General features: G+C 44.0%; 1 protein-coding gene across 1 annotated transcript in view; it reads left to right on the top strand.

Annotated features, from left to right (window-relative positions):
• The window catches only part of SLC12A4 (solute carrier family 12 member 4), a 78,129-nt gene that overhangs the window by 38,154 nt on the left and 20,190 nt on the right, over positions 1 to 19,785 (top strand). Inside the window, exons 8-14 of the mRNA XM_040408984.1 lie at positions 6,605 to 6,819; positions 8,403 to 8,567; positions 10,075 to 10,173; positions 10,932 to 10,989; positions 12,478 to 12,652; positions 16,349 to 16,467; positions 19,457 to 19,555. Coding sequence (XP_040264918.1) covers positions 6,605 to 6,819; positions 8,403 to 8,567; positions 10,075 to 10,173; positions 10,932 to 10,989; positions 12,478 to 12,652; positions 16,349 to 16,467; positions 19,457 to 19,555 — 930 coding nt within the window. The remainder of the gene's footprint in view (positions 1 to 6,604; positions 6,820 to 8,402; positions 8,568 to 10,074; positions 10,174 to 10,931; positions 10,990 to 12,477; positions 12,653 to 16,348; positions 16,468 to 19,456; positions 19,556 to 19,785) is intronic.

Here is a 19,785-nt window from a genome sequence, read left to right as displayed (position 1 = left end):
CCAGTCACCCCTCCTGCCCAGCCCATAGCAGAACCGGAGTGGGCGCGCTCCCTGGCGCAGATGGTACAGAACATTTCTCATTCCAACAAGGCCATTGTGGAAATACTGGGGCGTTTGGCCACACGGCCACCTCCTGACCAGTCAGACTCTGGGGACTCCTCTGCTAATCCCCATCGTGACCATCCTGCAAAACAGGCCAGACCACCCTCTCCTCGAAGGGTGTCTGCTTCCCCCATTTTTTGTCTCGCCGCCAAATCCCAGGGAGTCTCGCTCTATGTCCTCCTTAGAAGAGGATGCTCTGAGGAAAGGTTGTCAGACGCTGACTTTGTCTCACCTGAGGAACAGTCTTCCAAACTGTCTGCTATGGTAGACAATCTCATTGCAGCGGTTATGGAAACCTTACAGGTTGAAGACCCTGCGCCCTCATCTGCTGGCTCTAGTTTTTCCTTTAGGCGGTCCCGTCACTCACCAAAATGTTTTCCCAACCACCCGGATTTTGATTCCTCCCTTTTCAAGGAGTGGAACTTCCCTGACAGGTGTTTTGCCTTGCCAAAATGCTTAGCCGTCTTATATCCCTTTCCAGAGGATTTAACGAAAAAGTGGTCGTCCTCTCCTATCGTTGACCCTCTGGTATCCCGCCTGGCTAAGCATACCACCTTGACTATGGCGAACGGGGCTTCCTTTTTGGACCACAGGGATAAAAAATTGGAATCTTTTGCCAAATCTTCATTTGAAGCAGTTGGCACTGCCCTGCGCCCTGTTTTTGCCTCTACATGGGTTAGCAAGGCTATGACCGAGTGGGCAAACAAACAACGTCAGAGCCTCACCTCTGGGGACTCCTTGGAGGACCTTTCGGATATTGCACTGTAGCTTTCCCACGCCAGTGCTTACAAGTGAAGCCTCTCTGGACGCGGCCAGGCTTATGGCTCACTCTTCAGCCCTTTTGGTGGCTATTCACCGTACCCTTTGGCTCTCTTGCTGGTAATGCTTCGAAACGAGCCTTAACGGCCCTCCCCTTTACTGGTAGCAGACATTTCGGCAAGCGAATTGATAAAATGATCTCCGATGCTACAGGTGGTAAAAGCACCCATTTACTGCAGAATAGGGCGCTCTTCAACATGTCTAAGAAACAGACCTTTTTTTTGCCCTTTTATGAGTTCTTCCAGCCCCAAGCAGCCAGTCGACAAGTCGGCCCCAGATCAGAATTGCAAGCCATCATTCAAGCCTTGCCCGGCCTGGCGCCCCCGCCAATAGGGCTCCAAGCCCTTTACCCCCAAATCCTCCTCTGCTTGACATGTTGTCTCTGGTGCCCTCCAGCCGAGTGGAAGGTCATCTTCATCTCTTCTGATATGTCTGGCTGGCTCGCGTCTCTGATGCCTGGGTACGAGAAGTCATCTCGGAGGGTTACAAACTAGAGTTCCGGTCCCCACCTCCACCCCCATTTTTTTTATTTTTTTTTAGCTAGCCCCTCTCGACCTCTCCCTCCGCCGCCCATTCCTTTTTCCAGGCTATTCTCACCTATGTTTTTGCAAATTCTACTCCAATCTCCTTCTGGTCCCCAAAAAGGAGGGTACGGTCCGTCCCATCCTAGACCTCAAAGCCCTCAATTGCTTCCTTCGGCTCCGCCGCTTCCGGATGGAGTCTCTGAGATCGGTCATTGCGTCCATGGAACCGGGGGGGTACTTGTCCTCGATAGACATCAAGGACGCCTACCTCCATATTCCCATCTGCGTCAGCCACCAGAAATATCATTGTTTCGCAGTAGGACCTTTTTTCATTAGGGCTCCATTACGACTTGCCAACTCCCAGTCTTTACCAAGATTCTGGCCTCGGTCATGGCTCTGCTTCATGCCAGGGGAATAGTGGCGATTCCTTACTTGGACGATATCCTAATTAAGGGTCCGTCATTCCGGGCAACGGCAGACAGCCTGCACATCGTCCTGGACACCCTGGAATGCTTTGGGTGGATTCTGAACCTATCAGTCATGTCTTCACCCATTTCGGCAGCTGACGTTTGTGGGCATGTTGTTCGACACCGGTTGGGCCAAGGTATTCTTGCTCCCGGATAAACTCTCCACTCTCCGTTGTCAGATCCTCTCCTTGTTGCGGCCCCAGCCTCTTTCCATTCGTCAGTGCATGAGGGTTCTGGGCCACATGGTCTCTTCCTTTGAAGCATTTCCGTGTGCTCAGTTCCATACCAGGGCACTTCAGCGGTACATTCTGACCATTTGGGACCGCTCCCCAGCATCCCTGGATCGACTCATCCGTCCGACATGCCCTTCGGTGGTGGTTGCTATCCCAGATGCTGACGTCGGGTCGCTCCTTTCTTCCCCTCCGCTGGATAGTTTTGACGACTGACGCCAGCCTCTGGGGAAGGGGGGGGGGAAAGCAGGACAATATCATCGTTCAGGGCACCTGGTCACGCGAGGAACGCTCCCTTCCGATTAATAATCTAGAATTGCAGGCGATTCATGTCTCTCTGCTTCATTGGGCAGATTGTCTCCAGGGATTTCAAGTTAGAGTTCAGTCCGACAACTCTACGCAGGTCTTTCTCGCGATTTGCGAGCGGTGGGGTTGCCCGGATGTGGATCTCATGGCCTCCCGCTTCAACCGCAAGGTAGAGAACTTCGTCACCAGGTCCAAGGATCCTCTGGCTCTGGTGTCGGATGCCCTTGTAATCCCATGGAGTCAGTTCACGTTTCCCTACATATTGCCTCCTCTCGCCCTCATTCAGTATCTTCTCCTGAAAATCGGGTCCGAATGTCTGCCCATCATTCTCCAGGCCCCGGACTGGCCACGCCTAGTCTCCATCCTCGTCGACGAACCCTGGCGTCTTCCCCTTCGGGAGGACCTCTTGTCGCAGGCACCGATCTTCCACCCGAATTGAAGGTCTGTACATTTAACGGCATGGCTGTTGAAGCCACCGTATTAAGGGCTCTGGGTTTCTTGGATGCTGTTGTCCAGATCATGATTCCTGCCAGAAAGCGGTCGTCCTCCCGGATCTACCACCGGACCTGGAATTCCTACTTTACTTGGTGTGAACGTCACCAGCTGTCTCCCATTCTTTTGTCGTTTCCACGACTCTGGTCTTTCCTGCAGTTGGGCATGGACTTGGGGCTGGCCCTCAGTTCCCTCAAAAGGCAAGTTTCGGCTCTTTCCATTCTATTTCAGCGAAACTTGGCTTTGCTTTCTGTGGTTCGGACCTTTTTGCAGGGGGTTGCACATGCTGCGCCCCTTTACCGTTCTCCGTTGAATCCGTGGGACCTTAATCTGGTGCTCAGCACTCTCCAATATTCACAGTTTGAGCATTTGCAGCAGGTATCCCTTTGCTTCCTGTCCTTCAAGGTGGCCTTTTTGGTGGAAATCACTTCCATCCGTAGGGTGTCGGAACTCGCGTCTCTTTCCTGTCAGTCATCCTTCGTGATCCTCCATCAGGACAAAGTAGTCCTTCGCCCTGTTCAGTCCTTTGTGTCGGCATTCCATCTCAATGAAGAGGTCATTCTATCTTCCTTTTGTCCTGCCCCATCTCATCCTCCTGAGCAGTTGCTCCACACTCTGGATTTGGTACGAGCCGTTCGCATCTATCTGTCTCGGACGTCATCTTTCCAACAGACGGATTCACTGTTCGTCATTCCAGAGGGGCCGAGACGAAGGCTGGCTGTGTCCAAAGCTTCCATTTCCCGATGGATTCGTTTAGCCATTGTGGAAGCGTACCGCATCAGTGACCGGGCCCCATCCTTCCGGGGTTACTGCTCATTCTGCTCGGGCAGTAGGGGCCTCTTTGGCAGTGCATCATGGGGCTTCGGCCCTTTAGGTATGCAAGGCGGCTACCTGGTTGTCTTTGCACACCGTTTCCAAATTTTACAGAGTACACACCTTTGTGTTTTCTGACGCTTCTCTGGTGCGTAGAATTTTGCAGACAGCGGTTTTCTGGCCGGAGAGCTTCTTCGTATATGACCCATCCTTTGGACTGCTCTGTAACCTCCCATGGTCAAGCCTGTGTCCCCCAATGATATAGATGAGATTAGAAACTAGAATTTTTGTGCTTACTGTAAAATCAGTTTCTCTTCCATTCATTGGGGGACACGGCTCCCACCCATTCTCTCTTTTCACAGGCCTATTTGTGGCCTGCATGGTTCTGGGTTTGTACATTGTTTGGTTTTCCTGTTTTTCTCTTGCTTCTCCTACTGCTTTTGCACAAACTGTTTTAGCTTAGTCCCTGTAGGAAGTTTATAGCTGAAGGGAGGAGCTCACAGTTTTGTGCTTATTGTCCGCCTACTAGTGGCAGCAGCTCTACCCATGGTCAAGCCTGTGTCCCCCCAATGATACGGATGAGAAACAGATTTTACAGCAAGTATAAAAATCTAGTTTTGTGGGTTGAAATTTTACAACAAATGATGGTTTTAGCTGACAGATGACAGACAATTATGATCAGAAAAGAATTCCAGTACAGTACAGGATTTCCTTTTCTTTTCTGCATTTAGTTTGGGAGCAGGCCTAGATGAAATTACTGTATCTCTCAAACTCTTAAATGTGCTTGTAGGTTATTTTTTTTAATTAGTTTGGTATTCAGGGTGGGACAGAATGAAGTAATTTAGCTTTGATTGCAAGGAAGGAGCGGATTTCTTCCCCCATTTTATTTTGAATTCACTTCTGGCTTCAGCTCAAAAATGATTCCAGTCCAAAGGAGTTGCCCAACTATTAAATATTCCCATTCTGTTAGATCATGCAGAACACAACAATTTTCCGTTTGAAATAATAAAATACATATTGCAGCTGTGTCTTCATTGCTTTTTATGGTGGCCTCTTTTTTTGTTTTTTTTATTCCCTTTTTAGAACATCCACCTTATGTCCAGTGCTGGTGGACACTGATGTCCTGTAGTTCAGTTTTACCACCTGGATTTTCTTACAAACATGCAGTGGAGCAATTTCTGCTATTGTGCAGCTCATCCTTCAAGAGTCCGCACAGTATAAGTAGCTTTTCCTTGCCAGCACTGAACATATGAAATGGACATTCTGGGAGGAAGTAAAAAAAAAAAAAAAAAAAAAAAAAAACACTACAGGGTCCGACAACAAGTACGTAACAGCAATATCTACACATTGGAACATTTTGAATGACAATTTAAAAAATGATTTGCATGATCTACAGGAGAAATCATTAGAAAACCATTTTAAAACACTTCTTAAAGGTGTTATCCCATGATTAATAAATCAACGAAGAGATCAGGTACATAAAAAATACCCAAATTATCTAAATTTGTTAAATCGACATAAAAAACATACATACACATATATAGACACGTGGAAACAATATAAAGTGCCTGGGGCGACAGCTCATAAATATCCTTGATCTCGCACACAACATAAGATATGGATTACCATACACAGAATATGACCATCAACATATGGATCTATATCTCCTCTCTATGAGTCCTAATAATCAAATGTGGTTCGACTCTGACTGGCATCCGGTATAACATGCTGCAAAGCTAACTTGCTGAAACACAAACATTCCCAAGTGATGGAGTAGGTCAAAGCTACCAATACTCAAACCTATGTCCAGGGAGTGTGACAAATCGATCTGAATCTCTCTTACCCGATGCCCCAGGAGTGTATAAATCAGGATAGCTGTCACTGACTGGCGTGCCCCTCTATGCGCGTTTCGCGTTTGCTTCTTCAGGAGGAAGAAGCAAACGGATAGATCCATATGTTGATGGTCATATTCTGTGTATGGTAATCCATATCTTATGTTGTGTGCGAGATCAAGGATATTTATGAGCTGTCGCCCCAGGCACTTTATATTGTTTCCACGTGTCTGTATATGTGTATGTATGTTTTTTATGTCGATTTTAATAAATTTTGATAATTTGGGTATTTTTTTATGTACCTGATCTCTTCGTTGATTCATATTTAGGAGGTACACACTTGCATGCACTGGTGGTGTCGATCCAGTTGATTAATCCCATGATTAATGTAAAAAATGAAAATCTGACATCATATAGTACATGAAGATGTCTTTTTAACAAAGCTAGAACCAGCCCTGTACCTCACATGGATCCAGAGATCTCCACATTCATTGCTTTGCAGATTTATATCAAGCTGGCAGCTCAAGGGGAGTGTCTTTTTCTGCTGCAGCTAAGGGGTGTGTCCATGCTCTCCCTATCATAGCTCAGGAGGCGTGTCCATGCTCTCCCTATCATAGCTCAGGAGGCGTGTCCATGCTCTCCCTATCACAGCTCGGGAGGAAGTTGAAGGATGAAACTGAGCATGTGCGGCCATCTCAGTGAGCAGGTCAAAGAAATAATAAGAAAAAAAAACTGCAGGTTGCCGCATACAGATACATTTTATTGAATAACTCAGTGGCTATACTAACTTTTTAATTACATGCAATTACAAAAGTATTCATAACCAGGTGCTGGTTTGAAAACTGTAAAATATTTTTCGTGGGACAACCCCTTTAATTACTTTCTAGGTGTTTTAGGTTAAACTGGTTGTTTTTCAAATTTGTGATGCGGCAAATTTTATGTTTTTCTGTTGTGTTTTTATAATTCATTATACATTATTTTTCACATGATATAAATTCTAAGACTTTTCTCTTTTTTAGAATTTGTATGCTGGGCAACCGAACTCTTGCTAGAGACCAGTTTGATTTATGTGCCAAGACCATTAACGTAGATAATGTGACAGTACCAAGCAAATTGTCCGAATTGTTCTGTGGGTCTTCAAATTTTTCCAGTGGCCCATGTGATGAGTATTTTCTTAATAACAATGTCAGTGAAATCTCTGGTATTCCAGGAGCAGCCAGTGGCATTTTGTCAGGTATCAATAATACATTTATAAATGTTTTATTTGTACACATTTTCTTTGTAATGCTTTGATTTCAAACTTAGAGGACATGTCACCACAAAATGCAGTCTTTATGTGGCATGTTATAGAGCAGGAGGAGCTGAGCAGATTGGTATATAATTTTATGGGAAAGGATTTAGTATAACTTGTTATTTAGAAATTTATATATCTGCTTTTTCTAAACATAAAGGGGTTGTCCGGGCTTTTTCTATTGATGACCTATCCTGATATTGACAACCAGCGTCTAAAACACCGGTCTTAATAAATGTGCCCCTTTAAAGTGGCCCTGGAAAAAAAAAACAAGTGACCCAAATTGACAGAAGGTGGGGCAACAAAAGTTGTCGGGGTCAGCGATGCAAAATTCTGTCCCATTAGAACCATATACCACAGTGCAGTACAATATATTGCCCCAAAAGCTTTCCCTCTGTGTGGCCACCAATAGATGCCACTTTCTGTGTTCCTCCTCCAGTTGTCTGTGAGATATGGAACAGGGGGCTTAAGAGGCGAGATGTGGGCCACAGCAGTTAAACTTTGGAGGGCATGTGCGGTTGCTGGTAGGGTACATAAATGCCTGATTCTTACAGCGTTAATTACCACTGAGACTTCATTATGTATCCAGCCAGCAGCATAAAGCAGGGCTTAGGAAGCCCCCTGGGCATCGACCCACCGGGAAATTTCCCTGTAAGGCCTATGGCTATACGTGATATACGGGAGGTCTGACTTTTGTGATGTGAGAGCTACTTTTTGTAGCAAAGGGCTAATACTGGATCCATACTTTGCAGTACCCCACAGAGCATTGTCTGCCAGTGGCAGTGGGCGCACAAATATGCAAGCTACATGTGCTCTCTAATCACATATGTTGGTCAATGATGTGCCCTTCACCACCACCAAAAATGTGACTATGCCTGCCATATTGTTTCCCCATCAGTGGCTTCTGTCCCTGTAAACTTATTTCGATCTGTAGAGCTGTTCCATTTCCATTTTTAAAGTCTGAGTCAGGACGTATTTTGAGTCCCATCCCAGTTTTCAGATGTTTACTTCCATGGTAGGAATTTTTAAATTTTTGACAAATATGCGTTAGGTAAACCTGGACTAGTCATCAATATTGTATCAGGGAAAAAACATTTCAACTCCAGGTTTAAAAGTAAAGATAAAAGCAGTACTATATAAATATAGTTGGGCACAAAAGAGTAGGGGAAACCATGTTTGCCAAAAGTCACAAGTAGGAGAGTTAAAGATGCAATGGAAGATAAATCGCTTTTATTACTTGTCAAAGTGGAATCATTAGGGGTATATTCTCAAATGCGGTTGTCTTGCCCGACTGTGAATTGCACGGCAAAAAACACATTACTGTGAATATCCAGTGTTCTCAGTTGCACCAAAAAAACACGGCACAGCCGCACCATGCAAATGCACCCTTATTTATGTCCTAAAACTCCTATTTGCTGTGATTGAGACAATTACTTGGGGCTACATTCTATGTTTTCACATTTCCTCTATTTCCTTGGTAATGTAGACAATTATTTTACCATGCTGTATTTTATTGAAACTTACAGCCAACCTGTGGAGCGCTTACCTAGAAAAAGGAAACATCCTTGAAAAAGCGAACATCCATTCTCAAGATACAGTGGGATCTAAGAGTAAGCTTCACCTGTATGTCTTGGCGGACATCACAACTTCATTTACAGTTCTTGTTGGCATCTTTTTTCCATCTGTGACCGGTAAGAAGTTCTCATTTGTACTACATTATTTTAACTCTCAGCACCTGCTGGTTCAAAGTAACACTAAACCAAAAAATGGGTGATAAAAGTATCAGTGTAGCTGACCAGGCAGGAGGGTTTTACCACAACTAGAAGGGAAATCATACATTTAATGTGTGTAGCAGCACGTGAGCACACCTATGGCAGCATTTACACTAGACTGTGAACTGACCGGTGGCTGAGTTTACTCTAGGCTGGGGAATTACTGCCCTGCAATAGCGTTAACAATAAACTGTAGACTGACTGGTGCCATCGTTTAGGCTGGATTGACTGGCGACAGCATTAATGCCTCATTCACAGGTCAGTGTTTCTGTCAGTGATTTCCATCAGTGATTGGCCTCATGCACACGGCCGTTGTTTTGGTCCGCATCCGAGCCGTAGTTTTGGCTGCTTGGATGCGGACCCATTCACTTCAATGGGGCCGCAAAAGATGCGGACAGCACTCCGTGTGCTGCCCGCATCCGTTGCTCCGTTCCGTGGTCCGCAAAAAATATATAACATGTCCTATTCTTGTCCGCGCTTTCCGGACAAGAATAGGCAGTTATATTAAAGGCTGCCTGTGCCGTTCCGTAAATTGCGGAACGCACACGGACGCCATCCGTGTTATGCGGATCCGCAGTTTGCAGACCGCAAAACACACATCGGTCGTTTGCATGAGGCCATTTTGAGCCAAAACCAGGGTCGGCTCTAAACACAGAACAGGAGCAGATCTTTCCCTATTACCTTATGTCTGTGGAGGCTCCAATCCTGGTTTTGGCTCACAATCACTGATGGAAATCGCAGATCAAACACTGACGTGTAAATTAGGCTTTAGGCTGCGGACTGGCCGGCGGCAGCGTCTAGGCTGCGGACTGGCCGGCGGCAGCGCCTAGGCTGCGGACTGGCCGGCGGCAGCGCCTAGGCTGCGGACTGGCCGGCGGCAGCGCCTAGGCTGCGGACTGGCCGGCGGCAGCGCCTAGGCTGCGGACTGGCCGGCGGCAGCGCCTAGGCTGCGGACTGGCCGGCGGCAGCGCCTAGGCTGCGGACTGGCCGGCGGCAGCGCCTAGGCTGCGGACTGGCCGGCGGCAGCGCCTAGGCTGCGGACTGGCCGGCGGCAGCGCCTAGGCTGCGGACTGGCCGGCGGCAGCGCCTAGGCTGCGGACTGGCCGGCGGCAGCGCCTAGGCTGCGGACTGGCCGGCGGCAGCGCCTAGGCTGCGGACTGACGCACTCATAGGGGAAGATGTATGAAAAGGTCTAATAGAAAAGGTCTTTCTTGCCCCAAGCAACAAATAATAAAAACAGCTGTGATGATTTTTTTTTTTTTTTTTTTTTTAACATCTCTATTTAAAATGAACGCTGTGCTGTGATTGGCTGTTATGGGCATGAAAGACGGCTGTTTTTTTTTTTTTTTTTACATTTCATAAATCTCCCCAGTTGTATTTTCTGATGCTGACACACAAGCTGATTCTTTTTTGTTGTCTTGTACAGGAATCATGGCTGGGAGTAATCGATCTGGAGACCTTAGAGATGCTCAGAAGTCGATTCCCGTTGGCACCATTTTGGCTATAATCACTACTTCATTGATCTGTATCCTACTGTAATTTGCAGAGCCATACTGAATTTTACAGCGTTATAACTTAAAGGGATTGCCCTGTTTAGAAAACCGATTGTCATACACATCTTACGTCCTTGGGATAGGTCATCAATATCTGATCGGTGATGGGTTCAACTCCAGGCACCCCCGCTGCTCAGCTGTTTGAGGAGGCACCAGCAATCCAGTGAGTGTCACAGCTTGCCAAGCTCAGCACTGTACTTGGTATTGCAGCCCAGACTCATTTACTTGAATGGGACTGAACTGCGCCTAGGCCACATGACCGATAAACGTGACATCGGTGGCTTAGGAAGAGGCTGCAATGTGCAGTCTCTTGAAACAGCTGATTGACAGTGGTGTCGGGAGTCGGACCCCCACCAATCGGATACTGATGTCCGGAGGATAGGACATCAATGTCCTAGTCCCAGGAAACCCCTTCATAGAGAGAAGTCCTCTGTTCAGGATCCTTATTTCTTGGCAAGAACTGGAGGACCTCTCTTGCATTACACAGACAACCCAGTGATTTGAATGGGCACCGTGTAATGCTTCATGTTCCCTGTGGCGGTGCAGATTGCAGCTGGTTGCCGGGGGTTGAATTTAAAATCCTATTTCACGGTGAGAAAGGGAATGGAGAGGTGGTAGAGGATACTCATTGCCGCTACATTTAAAATCTGTGTGACTGCCGAAAACAGCTGAACACAACACAGTGTTAGACTTTGTATCCAGTCTATTTTACCTTGACATTAATGCTTAGATTTCAGCACTGTAATCCTTTTTGGAGCATGTATCGAAGGAGTAGTTTTAAGAGATAAGTAAGTTTAAGTTTTATCCAATTTTTTTTTTTTGTTGTGTTTTAAAGGGAATGTGATCTATTGTTTTTAAATCACTTTTTTATGTATTTTTAAAGAATTTTTCATGTTTTTAATTTTCCATATCTATATTTAAACAAAAAACATAAATTCCTGCAGTTTTCACACTGGCCACTAGGCCTTATAATAGTCGCCACTTCTTGGTCTGTACAGATCACTTTACTGCAGTTATCTGCTTATCTGTCACTCTAATTCCTGCCCGTAATGATATCACCTCTGTGTATAGATGAGACAGGATCCACCATTCACAATAGGTGATTGTCAGAGCTCATCTATTCTTTCCTTGTCCAATGACCTCTGCACAGGTCACAGAGCCTAGAAAACTCTCCCATAGAAGTCAATGAGGTCCTCTCCTGTCCATTGTGTCTATGGCCCAGGTGGCTGCCGTAAAGCTATTTTCTTAATGCTTTCTAAATGCTGTTAAGGCAAGATGGCCGCCCCTATAATCATGTTCAGAAAATAGAATAAAAAATCTATAAGCAGAAAATAAAAAATTTGAGAAAAAGATGATGTGTTAATACCTGTGTTTTAACTGGCAGAATAAAATGTTGGTAACACATTTCATTTAAGTACTAAAAGAAACAATAAATCCAGCCTCAAATTCTTCAAGTGACTACTGGGCGTAACACTATGAAGAAAAGTGTCACATTTGTCCAATATCCCAAAGATATTAATACATATGTTGCACTCTACCGGTGTCCATGATGTGAAGAAGGGTACGGCAGTCCGCTTTTTCCTCTAATTCCATGAATAGTTGTCAATCCTTTCTGGTCATTAATGATTCTAAACACACTCGTACAGGAGATCTTGCAAATCAATTATTCAGTGAGAAACTTACAAAGGGACATAAAAAACCTTCTTCTGGAAGAAGCTGGTCCTGGCGAAGCTCGAGTAGGCCGTTCTTAATTTTGAATGCCATTTAGACTTTTATTGATTACTTTATGCGATTTTTAAACATATGTTTGTATGATTAAACCCTGTTACAAGGCTTTCTGACTGTTTGGAGGCTTTATTGAACTACAGTATGTCCAGTTGTACATTTCTCACTGAATATGCATAATTTGCGAGATCTTCTTGACCCAGTGTGTTTCAAGCAGTTAACGATCATTGTCAGATGCCAATCCTGGAACTGGAGAAGAGGGGGTCAACTATACCCTTCTTGACATCTTGGACCTCCGTTGTTTTATTGTATTTCTGTTCTGTGTTAAACTTTTCTAATTTTATGTATTTTCTTTACATTTTAGAGTTTGTGACTAAACTAAAAATGCAATGCCAGCCTCTGATATCTAACTTCATAACTTTTTGGAATGATGCAAGAGCAGTTATGGAAAATGACTTCTATGCACATTTAGTACTACATGTTAGCGTGCGCAATACTTGAATTTTCAAGCCTTTTCTCCAGTTTATATTTGGCGATTTACTTCTTAATAGGTATGGTGAAGCAGTAAACAAGAACTTGGTAGTAGGGACCCTGTCGTGGCCTTCTCCGTGGGTTATAGTCATAGGATCATTCTTTTCTACTTGTGGAGCTGGACTACAAAGTCTGACTGGAGCCCCGCGGTTATTGCAAGCTATTGCCAAGGACAATATAGTTCCATTCCTGCGAGTGAGTGACTGAACCTTAAATGATTGCACTTTAGTCGTATTTAGTTATGCATTTTAGACATAATGAACATCTATCCTTAGTAAATAGTGGGTATACTGTATGCAAATGGTTTTCCTACGAATACAGGGAAACTGGTATTATTGCTATCCTCAGGATAGGTCATCAATATCAGATCAGCGGGGGGCCAACTCCTGGCAACGGCAGCCGATCATCTGTTTAAAGAGAACACAGCGCTTGTGCAATCGCTGACTTACTGTTAACCTGCTCACCATCGCAACTGCAGCAGTGGGCAGGTGTAATTACAACTCCTGCTGTCCCCATTCACTTCAATGGGACTGCTCCGTCCTATTCACTTGAACAGGAAGAAGCTGTCCCTTAGAAGTTAATGGGACGGCTGAGATGTAATTACACTTGCTCACCGGCGCAGTTGCGACGGCAAGCAGGGAAACAGTGAAGAGAAGCAGTGCTTGTACAAACGATGTAGCTCTCCAAACAGCTGACTGGAAGGTGCTGGGAGTCAGACCCTCGCTGATCTATTGGTGACCTATCTTGAGGATGGATGATAAATATAAAAAAAAAGGCAGACAACCCCTTTTTAAGAGGACCTTTCACCAGTCCTGACTGGTAGTGTAGGGCATACTGATGACATGTGATATCGCTCATTATTTTTTTTTTTATATGCACTGCTCCGTTCCCCCCGTGTGCTCACCTTCTCCCTGACTGTGATGTTCTCTGCTGCGATTGGCCTGCACATAGCCAGGGTGAAGGAGTGGGAAACCAGAACGGGAGGCACAGCGGGGGGACGGAGCAGGGCATAAAAAAAAAAGCCATACACTGCCAGGTATCGGTGAAAAGTCCTTTTTAATGTTGGATGTTGGAAACATCTGTACATGGAATGATACAAATGGAGAGAGAGAGAAAATCTTGGTTAAAGAGGTTTCCAGGATTATAGAAAAAAAAAAGAGGTCTGCTTTCACTGTTTCACTTGACAAATGTGACCTGTATGGGGCCAAATTGTAATGCAAAGATCCAGCTCATGGACACACACGGTGCTAACCTTTTTTATTTTCTCTAAGGCTGGAAAACCTCTGTAATGGCATTCTGTTTCTTTCCTCTGTCTCTTTTTCCTGGAATTGGAATTAGAATACGCTTTGTTCGATAGCTGTAGCAGATGTTATAAAAGAGCAACCTTTGCTACTGTACACATAGTAAAAATAAACGAGATACCAAAATTGGAATTCAAAAGAGATAAAAGATAAACACATAAAACAATGAAACCATGCAAGACTTGATAGACCGGAAAAAAATGCACCTAGAAGGCTTGTGAATTTCCGCCATGTACTAATACATTTTCCTGGCTATGGCTTTTCCTGGCACAGTCAGCTTTTTGCCTGGGGTGCCAGGAGCTTCGACTGCAGCCATCAGACAACCTGTTTAAAAAGATCCCCTCACCATAAAGTGCAGTCTGCCGGCAGCATGTTATAGAACAGGAGGAGCTGAGCTACTTCCTTTTTTTTTGTGGGAAAAGATTCAGTAAAATTGTAACCTGTATTTAAATATCAGCTTTTGCTGACTTCAGTTGTACACAGGGGCCATCTTATTAGTGATTAATAGCATTCTCTGTGTAAGTGTGTACAGAGATAGCTGTTATTTACTGATAGTTGTACATGGGGGATGTGTTATCAGTGACTTAGAGAATTGTCTGTGTAAGTATGTATTTATAGCTGTCAGTCACTGATAGGGTGGTCTTAAGTTCAGAAATAGCAGAGATTTAAATGTAGAAATTACGTTTCACGGAATCTTTCCCACATAACTATATATCGTTCCGCTCAGCTCCTCCTGCTGCATAACATACTGCCTGCAGATTACGCAGGGGATTATGCTTTATGCTTGACTCGGATCTGAAAAACTACAAGCGTTTCTGTCCACTGTGAGAAGACCTCTCAAAGTTATGAGGGTTAAAATATGTTCAGATCTTGTGAAACCTGGATTGGGAAAAGGAAACGGACAAAAAACTTACACTAGAAGTCCGATAATGAGGTGTGAAATTTGAGATATTTAGTAAAAATAGAAAGCCATATATTTGCTGTACCATATCTACAAACACTTTACCACTAATGGCTGTGGTTTTGCAAAGCAGTCTTTGTGGGGTTTTTTCTTCTTAGACTTGCATTTCATGATAAAATGAACTATTTTGCATCCGTTTTTTTTTTTTTTGTTTTTTTTTATACAAAACACACTTAAGGGACATGTAGATGAACCCATAGTGCTAGACTCTGCTGCGTTTTCAGGTATATGAACAGTCAGACATGCTCATTTATGAGCTCTCTAGGTAGCAGATAGCAGAACAGGGCAACTGAAAGGTACTTTATTTGGGCAGCTTTACCTGCAGAAACTGTGAGCTTAAATAAGCATTCCAAAAACCCTGAAATTGGTTGTAAAACTGCATGCTCCTGTGGTTTTCAGCCGAGGTGTGGCTCTACCTTTAAAGGGAGTCTGTCACCACATTTGAGCCTATTAGACAGATCCAATAGCGTTAATAGTGCCACCCAGAAGTTTAAAACGGTACCTTTGTTGCATATACCGGAGTCTTGTTTGAGCCAAAAATGAACTTTGTAGGTTCTGTAAATGCGCCGTCTCAAGTGCCCAGGGCGGCGTCTCAATCTTCCGAGCCCAAGACCGGACCTCCCCAACGGCTCATAACCCCGCCCTCCGTGTGCCTCTGCCCGCCCGTTTACACTCCTCCTCTCTCCTGCGGCGCAGTGGAAAAGGAGAGAGGAGGAGTGTAAACGGGCGGGCAGAGGCACAAGGAGGGCGGGGTTATGAGCCGTTGGGGAGGTCCGGTCTTGGGCTCGGAAGATTGAGACGCCGCCCTGGGCACTTGAGACGGCGCATTTACAGAACCTACAAAGTTCATTTTTGGCTCAAACAAGACTCCGGTATATGCAACAAAGGTACCGTTTTAAACTTCTGGGTGGCACTATTAACGCTATTGGATCTGTCTAATAGGCTCAAATGTGGTGACAGACTCCCTTTAAAGTGAATGTGTCATCAGAAAATCACCTTTTGTTAAAATTTTTATGTTTAAAAATATTTTTTTAAGAATTTTTTGGTTAATTTCTAAATTTGCATGTTTATTTATGTTTTTAGAAAATCTTAAAATCCTGCAGTTTTCACACTGGCCACTAAGCCTAATAGGCGCCACTTCTTGGTCTGTACAGATCAGTTTTCAGCAGTCATTTCCTTATCATTGCAAGCAAGATTACAATGACAAATAGCATCTCTTTATATAGATAACATGGGATCCACCAATCATTATAGGTGATATCACAGCTAATCTACTCTCTCCTGCACAGGTCACAGAGCATGCTTAGAAAAAATAGGTGACACATTTACTAAGTCATCAATATTCTTGTTTAATGCATTCTTGTTTTCACAGCTGTAATAGAGTTAGGGTTGTATTAGACCTGTAGATAGTTTGGCAGATCATCACTAACAAGTGTTCGTTTACACACCAAGATCTGCTGCCCACAAACCCAATGAAGTGTTTGATTGTTGATCAGGTGATTGGTGGCACCTTGACCTAGGCCAGTTATTGGGAACAAGCATTTGTACAAATGTCCATTCCCGATAACTGACCCATGTAAAGAGACCTTTGCAGTAGGAGTATAAATTGCGTCATTTGACTTTTGACAGATATTTGGACACGGCAAAGTAAATGGTGAACCAACGTGGGCACTTCTTCTGACTGCCTTAATTGCTGAAATGGGAATCCTGATTGCCTCCTTGGACATGGTAGCGCCAATATTATCAATGTAAGAATGTGCATGTGTTTAATAAGAGTTAAAATGTTTGGAAGGACAAATCTAGCAATGCTGTCATATGGCACATCTCATTGAGATCTCAAAATTGTATCTGTGGTTTTTATATAGGAATGCTGTCAAACTGGCCAAATTGACTTATTAAGGCACGTAGGCCTCATAGAGTGGGGTTTTACACCTCTCTGTTAGGCCTCATGCACACCATCGTATGTTTGGTCCGCATCAGATCCCCTTTTTTTTTGTGGTTCGGACGCGGACCCATTAATTTCAATGAGGATGCAAAAGATGCGGACAGCACAGGTGGGTCTGTTCCGCGGTCCTGCAAAGAAGATAGAACATGTCCTATTCTTGTCCATTTTGCGGACAAGGACAAGACATTTGTACAGGAATAAAAAATAAAAAAAATTGCATGCACACGTCTGGGATCTGTGTTTTGCGGATCCGCGATTTGCGGACGGCAAAACGGATACAGTTGTGTGCATGAGCCCTAAGCCAGGGGACAAGAGCTGCTGTGGAGAGAGCTGCTCTCAGTCAGTGCATCCATTTGAATTGGCTCTGGGTAATAAAACATTTTGATAGGAACATTTGACATTCTGCTGCAGATTTACTCATAATCTTTCACTTTGCACTGTCTAAAATACAGGTCACAGTTGTAATTTTAGACCGATATATATATAGTACTATTTTGCTGCATGGGCTTTCATAAATTTGTAGTATGATAAATCCTATTCTAGAATTCTGTCCGTGCCCTAACAATTTTTGTCTATGCGCCAACATTTTTTCTGGGTTTCAGAACTGTGATATTTTTGCCAATAACTGAGGAGACAGAGGGAAAACGGATTGCTAAAATTGTCCAATAGTATTGTCTACAGTGTAAACTGGACTAGAGTCTTAAAGGGCTTCTATCACCCCACTAAAGTCATTATTATTATTTTTTTGGCTAGTTAAATTCCTTATACTGCGATATATCCATATATAATGCTCTTACTCACTTTCCTTCAGCAGTTTCTTCAAAAAACTGACTTTTATAATATGTAAATGAGCTCTCTACCAGCAAGTAGGGCGGTTACTTGCTGGTAGCAGCCGCATCCTCCTTTCATAAAGACTCCCCCTCTTCATGTTGATTGACAGGGCCAGCGAATGCGCTCGTCCTCTGACTGGCCCTGTCTGCGTTCAAAATCTGGCGCCTGCGCCTTACCTGTCTTCAGTCGGCGCAGGCGTACTGAGAGTAGGACGCTCGCTCGGCCGCTCCTTCCTCAGTGCGCCTGCGCCGGGTGTAGATGTGACGTCATCGGCGCAGGCGCCAGATTTTGAACGCAGACGGGGTGCGGCTGCTACCAGCAAGTAGCCGCCCTACTTGCTGGTAGAGAGCTCATTTACATATTATAAAAGTCAGTTTTTTTTAAGAAACTGCTGAAGGAAAGGGAGTAAGAGCATTATATATTCATATATCGCAGTATAAGGAATTTAGCTCCAAAAAAAAAAAAAAGACTTTAGTGGGGTGACAGAAGCCCTTTAAAGTGCACCAGATTCATCACAGTGGCTGATGCCGGCTGATAAACCTGGCACATATGTGGACCGTCAAGTCTAACTTTATGCCATCTATAACTTGGCTTGTTTGTTTGTTTTTTGCCTTTTAAGCCACACCACTTTTCCATGAAGCCACACCTCATTTCACTAAAGTCACTCCATGTTGGAAGAGGCGTAAAAAGGTTAAGAAAAGTGTGTAAAACACTTGATAAATGTGGTGCAAAGATGCAAGTTGCACCAAAAAACTGGCACATTTTCACTACTAAATCTGCCCCAGTGTGTCATTGGCTATATTTCTGCTGTCGCGATGGAAAACTATATGGATTTAAAAGAGGACATTTACCAATGTTTTACGCTAAAGTCTCAAATTATGGCACACACCATATTTGCGCAGTAATTTGCGACTTTTAGAGGTTCTTGCCACTTTTAAAGAGTGGCGAGTAAAGGGGTTGGGGCTTCGCGCGACCTGCTGGATTTCCTATTACTTATGCCAGAATCTAGCGTAAGTTATAGCTGAAGTCTGCACCAGAACCTAACTCGCGTAGACTTCAGTTTCTAGAGCATGGGCTGGCAGAGGTGCGCCTCACTCCCGCACGGAGGGATCAAGACTGGCGTATGGGTCGTGATAAATGTCCCTCATCCAGTTTAGAAGGGTATTCGAACATACAACATACAAAGACCACACACAGGACAGAAATGTGTGAAAAGAAATAACATGTTTTATTGTAGCAGTCCATTAAAAACGCATATATTTAACCCCTTAATAGCTGCCATCTGTCCTGAGCGGGTACTATGTCACACATAATGATGGCTACACCCATTATGATGATGTCTTGGGCACTAGTGTCTATGATATTGCAGTGGGAGCACTGTTGTATTACACAGCCTGTGTTGGGATTGGCGCGATCTGTCATCGTCCATAGTGGTCCGTCATCTTTTTCCTTTATGTTTAATACTTCATGCACATGCCAGAGGTCCACAGGGGCAGTTTATTTATTTTTTAAGTGTTAGCTAGGTCTTTAGGACTCCTACCTCAAAAGAATCTCTGAACTCCAGGGTGTAATGTTTTACCATAGAAATACTATAAGGCTGTGCTGCGTGAATATACGTGCAGAACGTATGGTCCTGATATACCAAGCTGTATGCATACCTTATATATAGGTGATTGTTGTAAATAATAATTCATTATCTGGCAGAAATTGACACTGGACTGGACGAAGGCCAGTAGGACATGACACTGCTAGATGGCGGCCGTCTTCATTCTCACGGCACATTTTCCATTGACATGGTAGCAGTTAGTTGGCATAACATAAATGTATGCTGGTATGGTAAATAGCATAAAGTACAATTACATGATGATGTGGCAAAGGGTTAAACTTTGCCTCTTTATTGTTCATATTGCTGCCTTTTCTTTATATAATATACAGTAATAGGATTATTCTTTTGGTTTTAGGTTCTTCTTGATGTGCTACTTATTTGTAAATTTGGCGTGTGCTGTGCAGACTCTGCTGAGAACACCCAACTGGAGGCCGAGATTTAAATATTACCATTGGTGAGAAGTTTATGCAGAATTAGAAGAACTTAATAGAATTTTTGCGACCTCTATATTAATGTTTAGTTGTTAGTTGTGTATTATGTTTTCTGTTTATTAGTTGGGATTTAACGAATATAGATTTTTAAACATGTTAAAACGTTTTTCAACAGTTGTCTAATTGAAGCCCGAAGTTCTTCACCAAAGTCTTGTGAGACTTGGGACTTAACGAATGTTGCCTCTGCGCAGCG

The sequence above is a fragment of the Bufo bufo genome, chromosome 10, assembly GCF_905171765.1.
Source record: "Bufo bufo chromosome 10, aBufBuf1.1, whole genome shotgun sequence".
Lineage (NCBI taxonomy): Eukaryota > Metazoa > Chordata > Amphibia > Anura > Bufonidae > Bufo > Bufo bufo.
The sequence above is the reverse complement of the archived record's forward strand: the minus strand, read 5'-3'. Positions and strand labels throughout refer to the sequence as shown.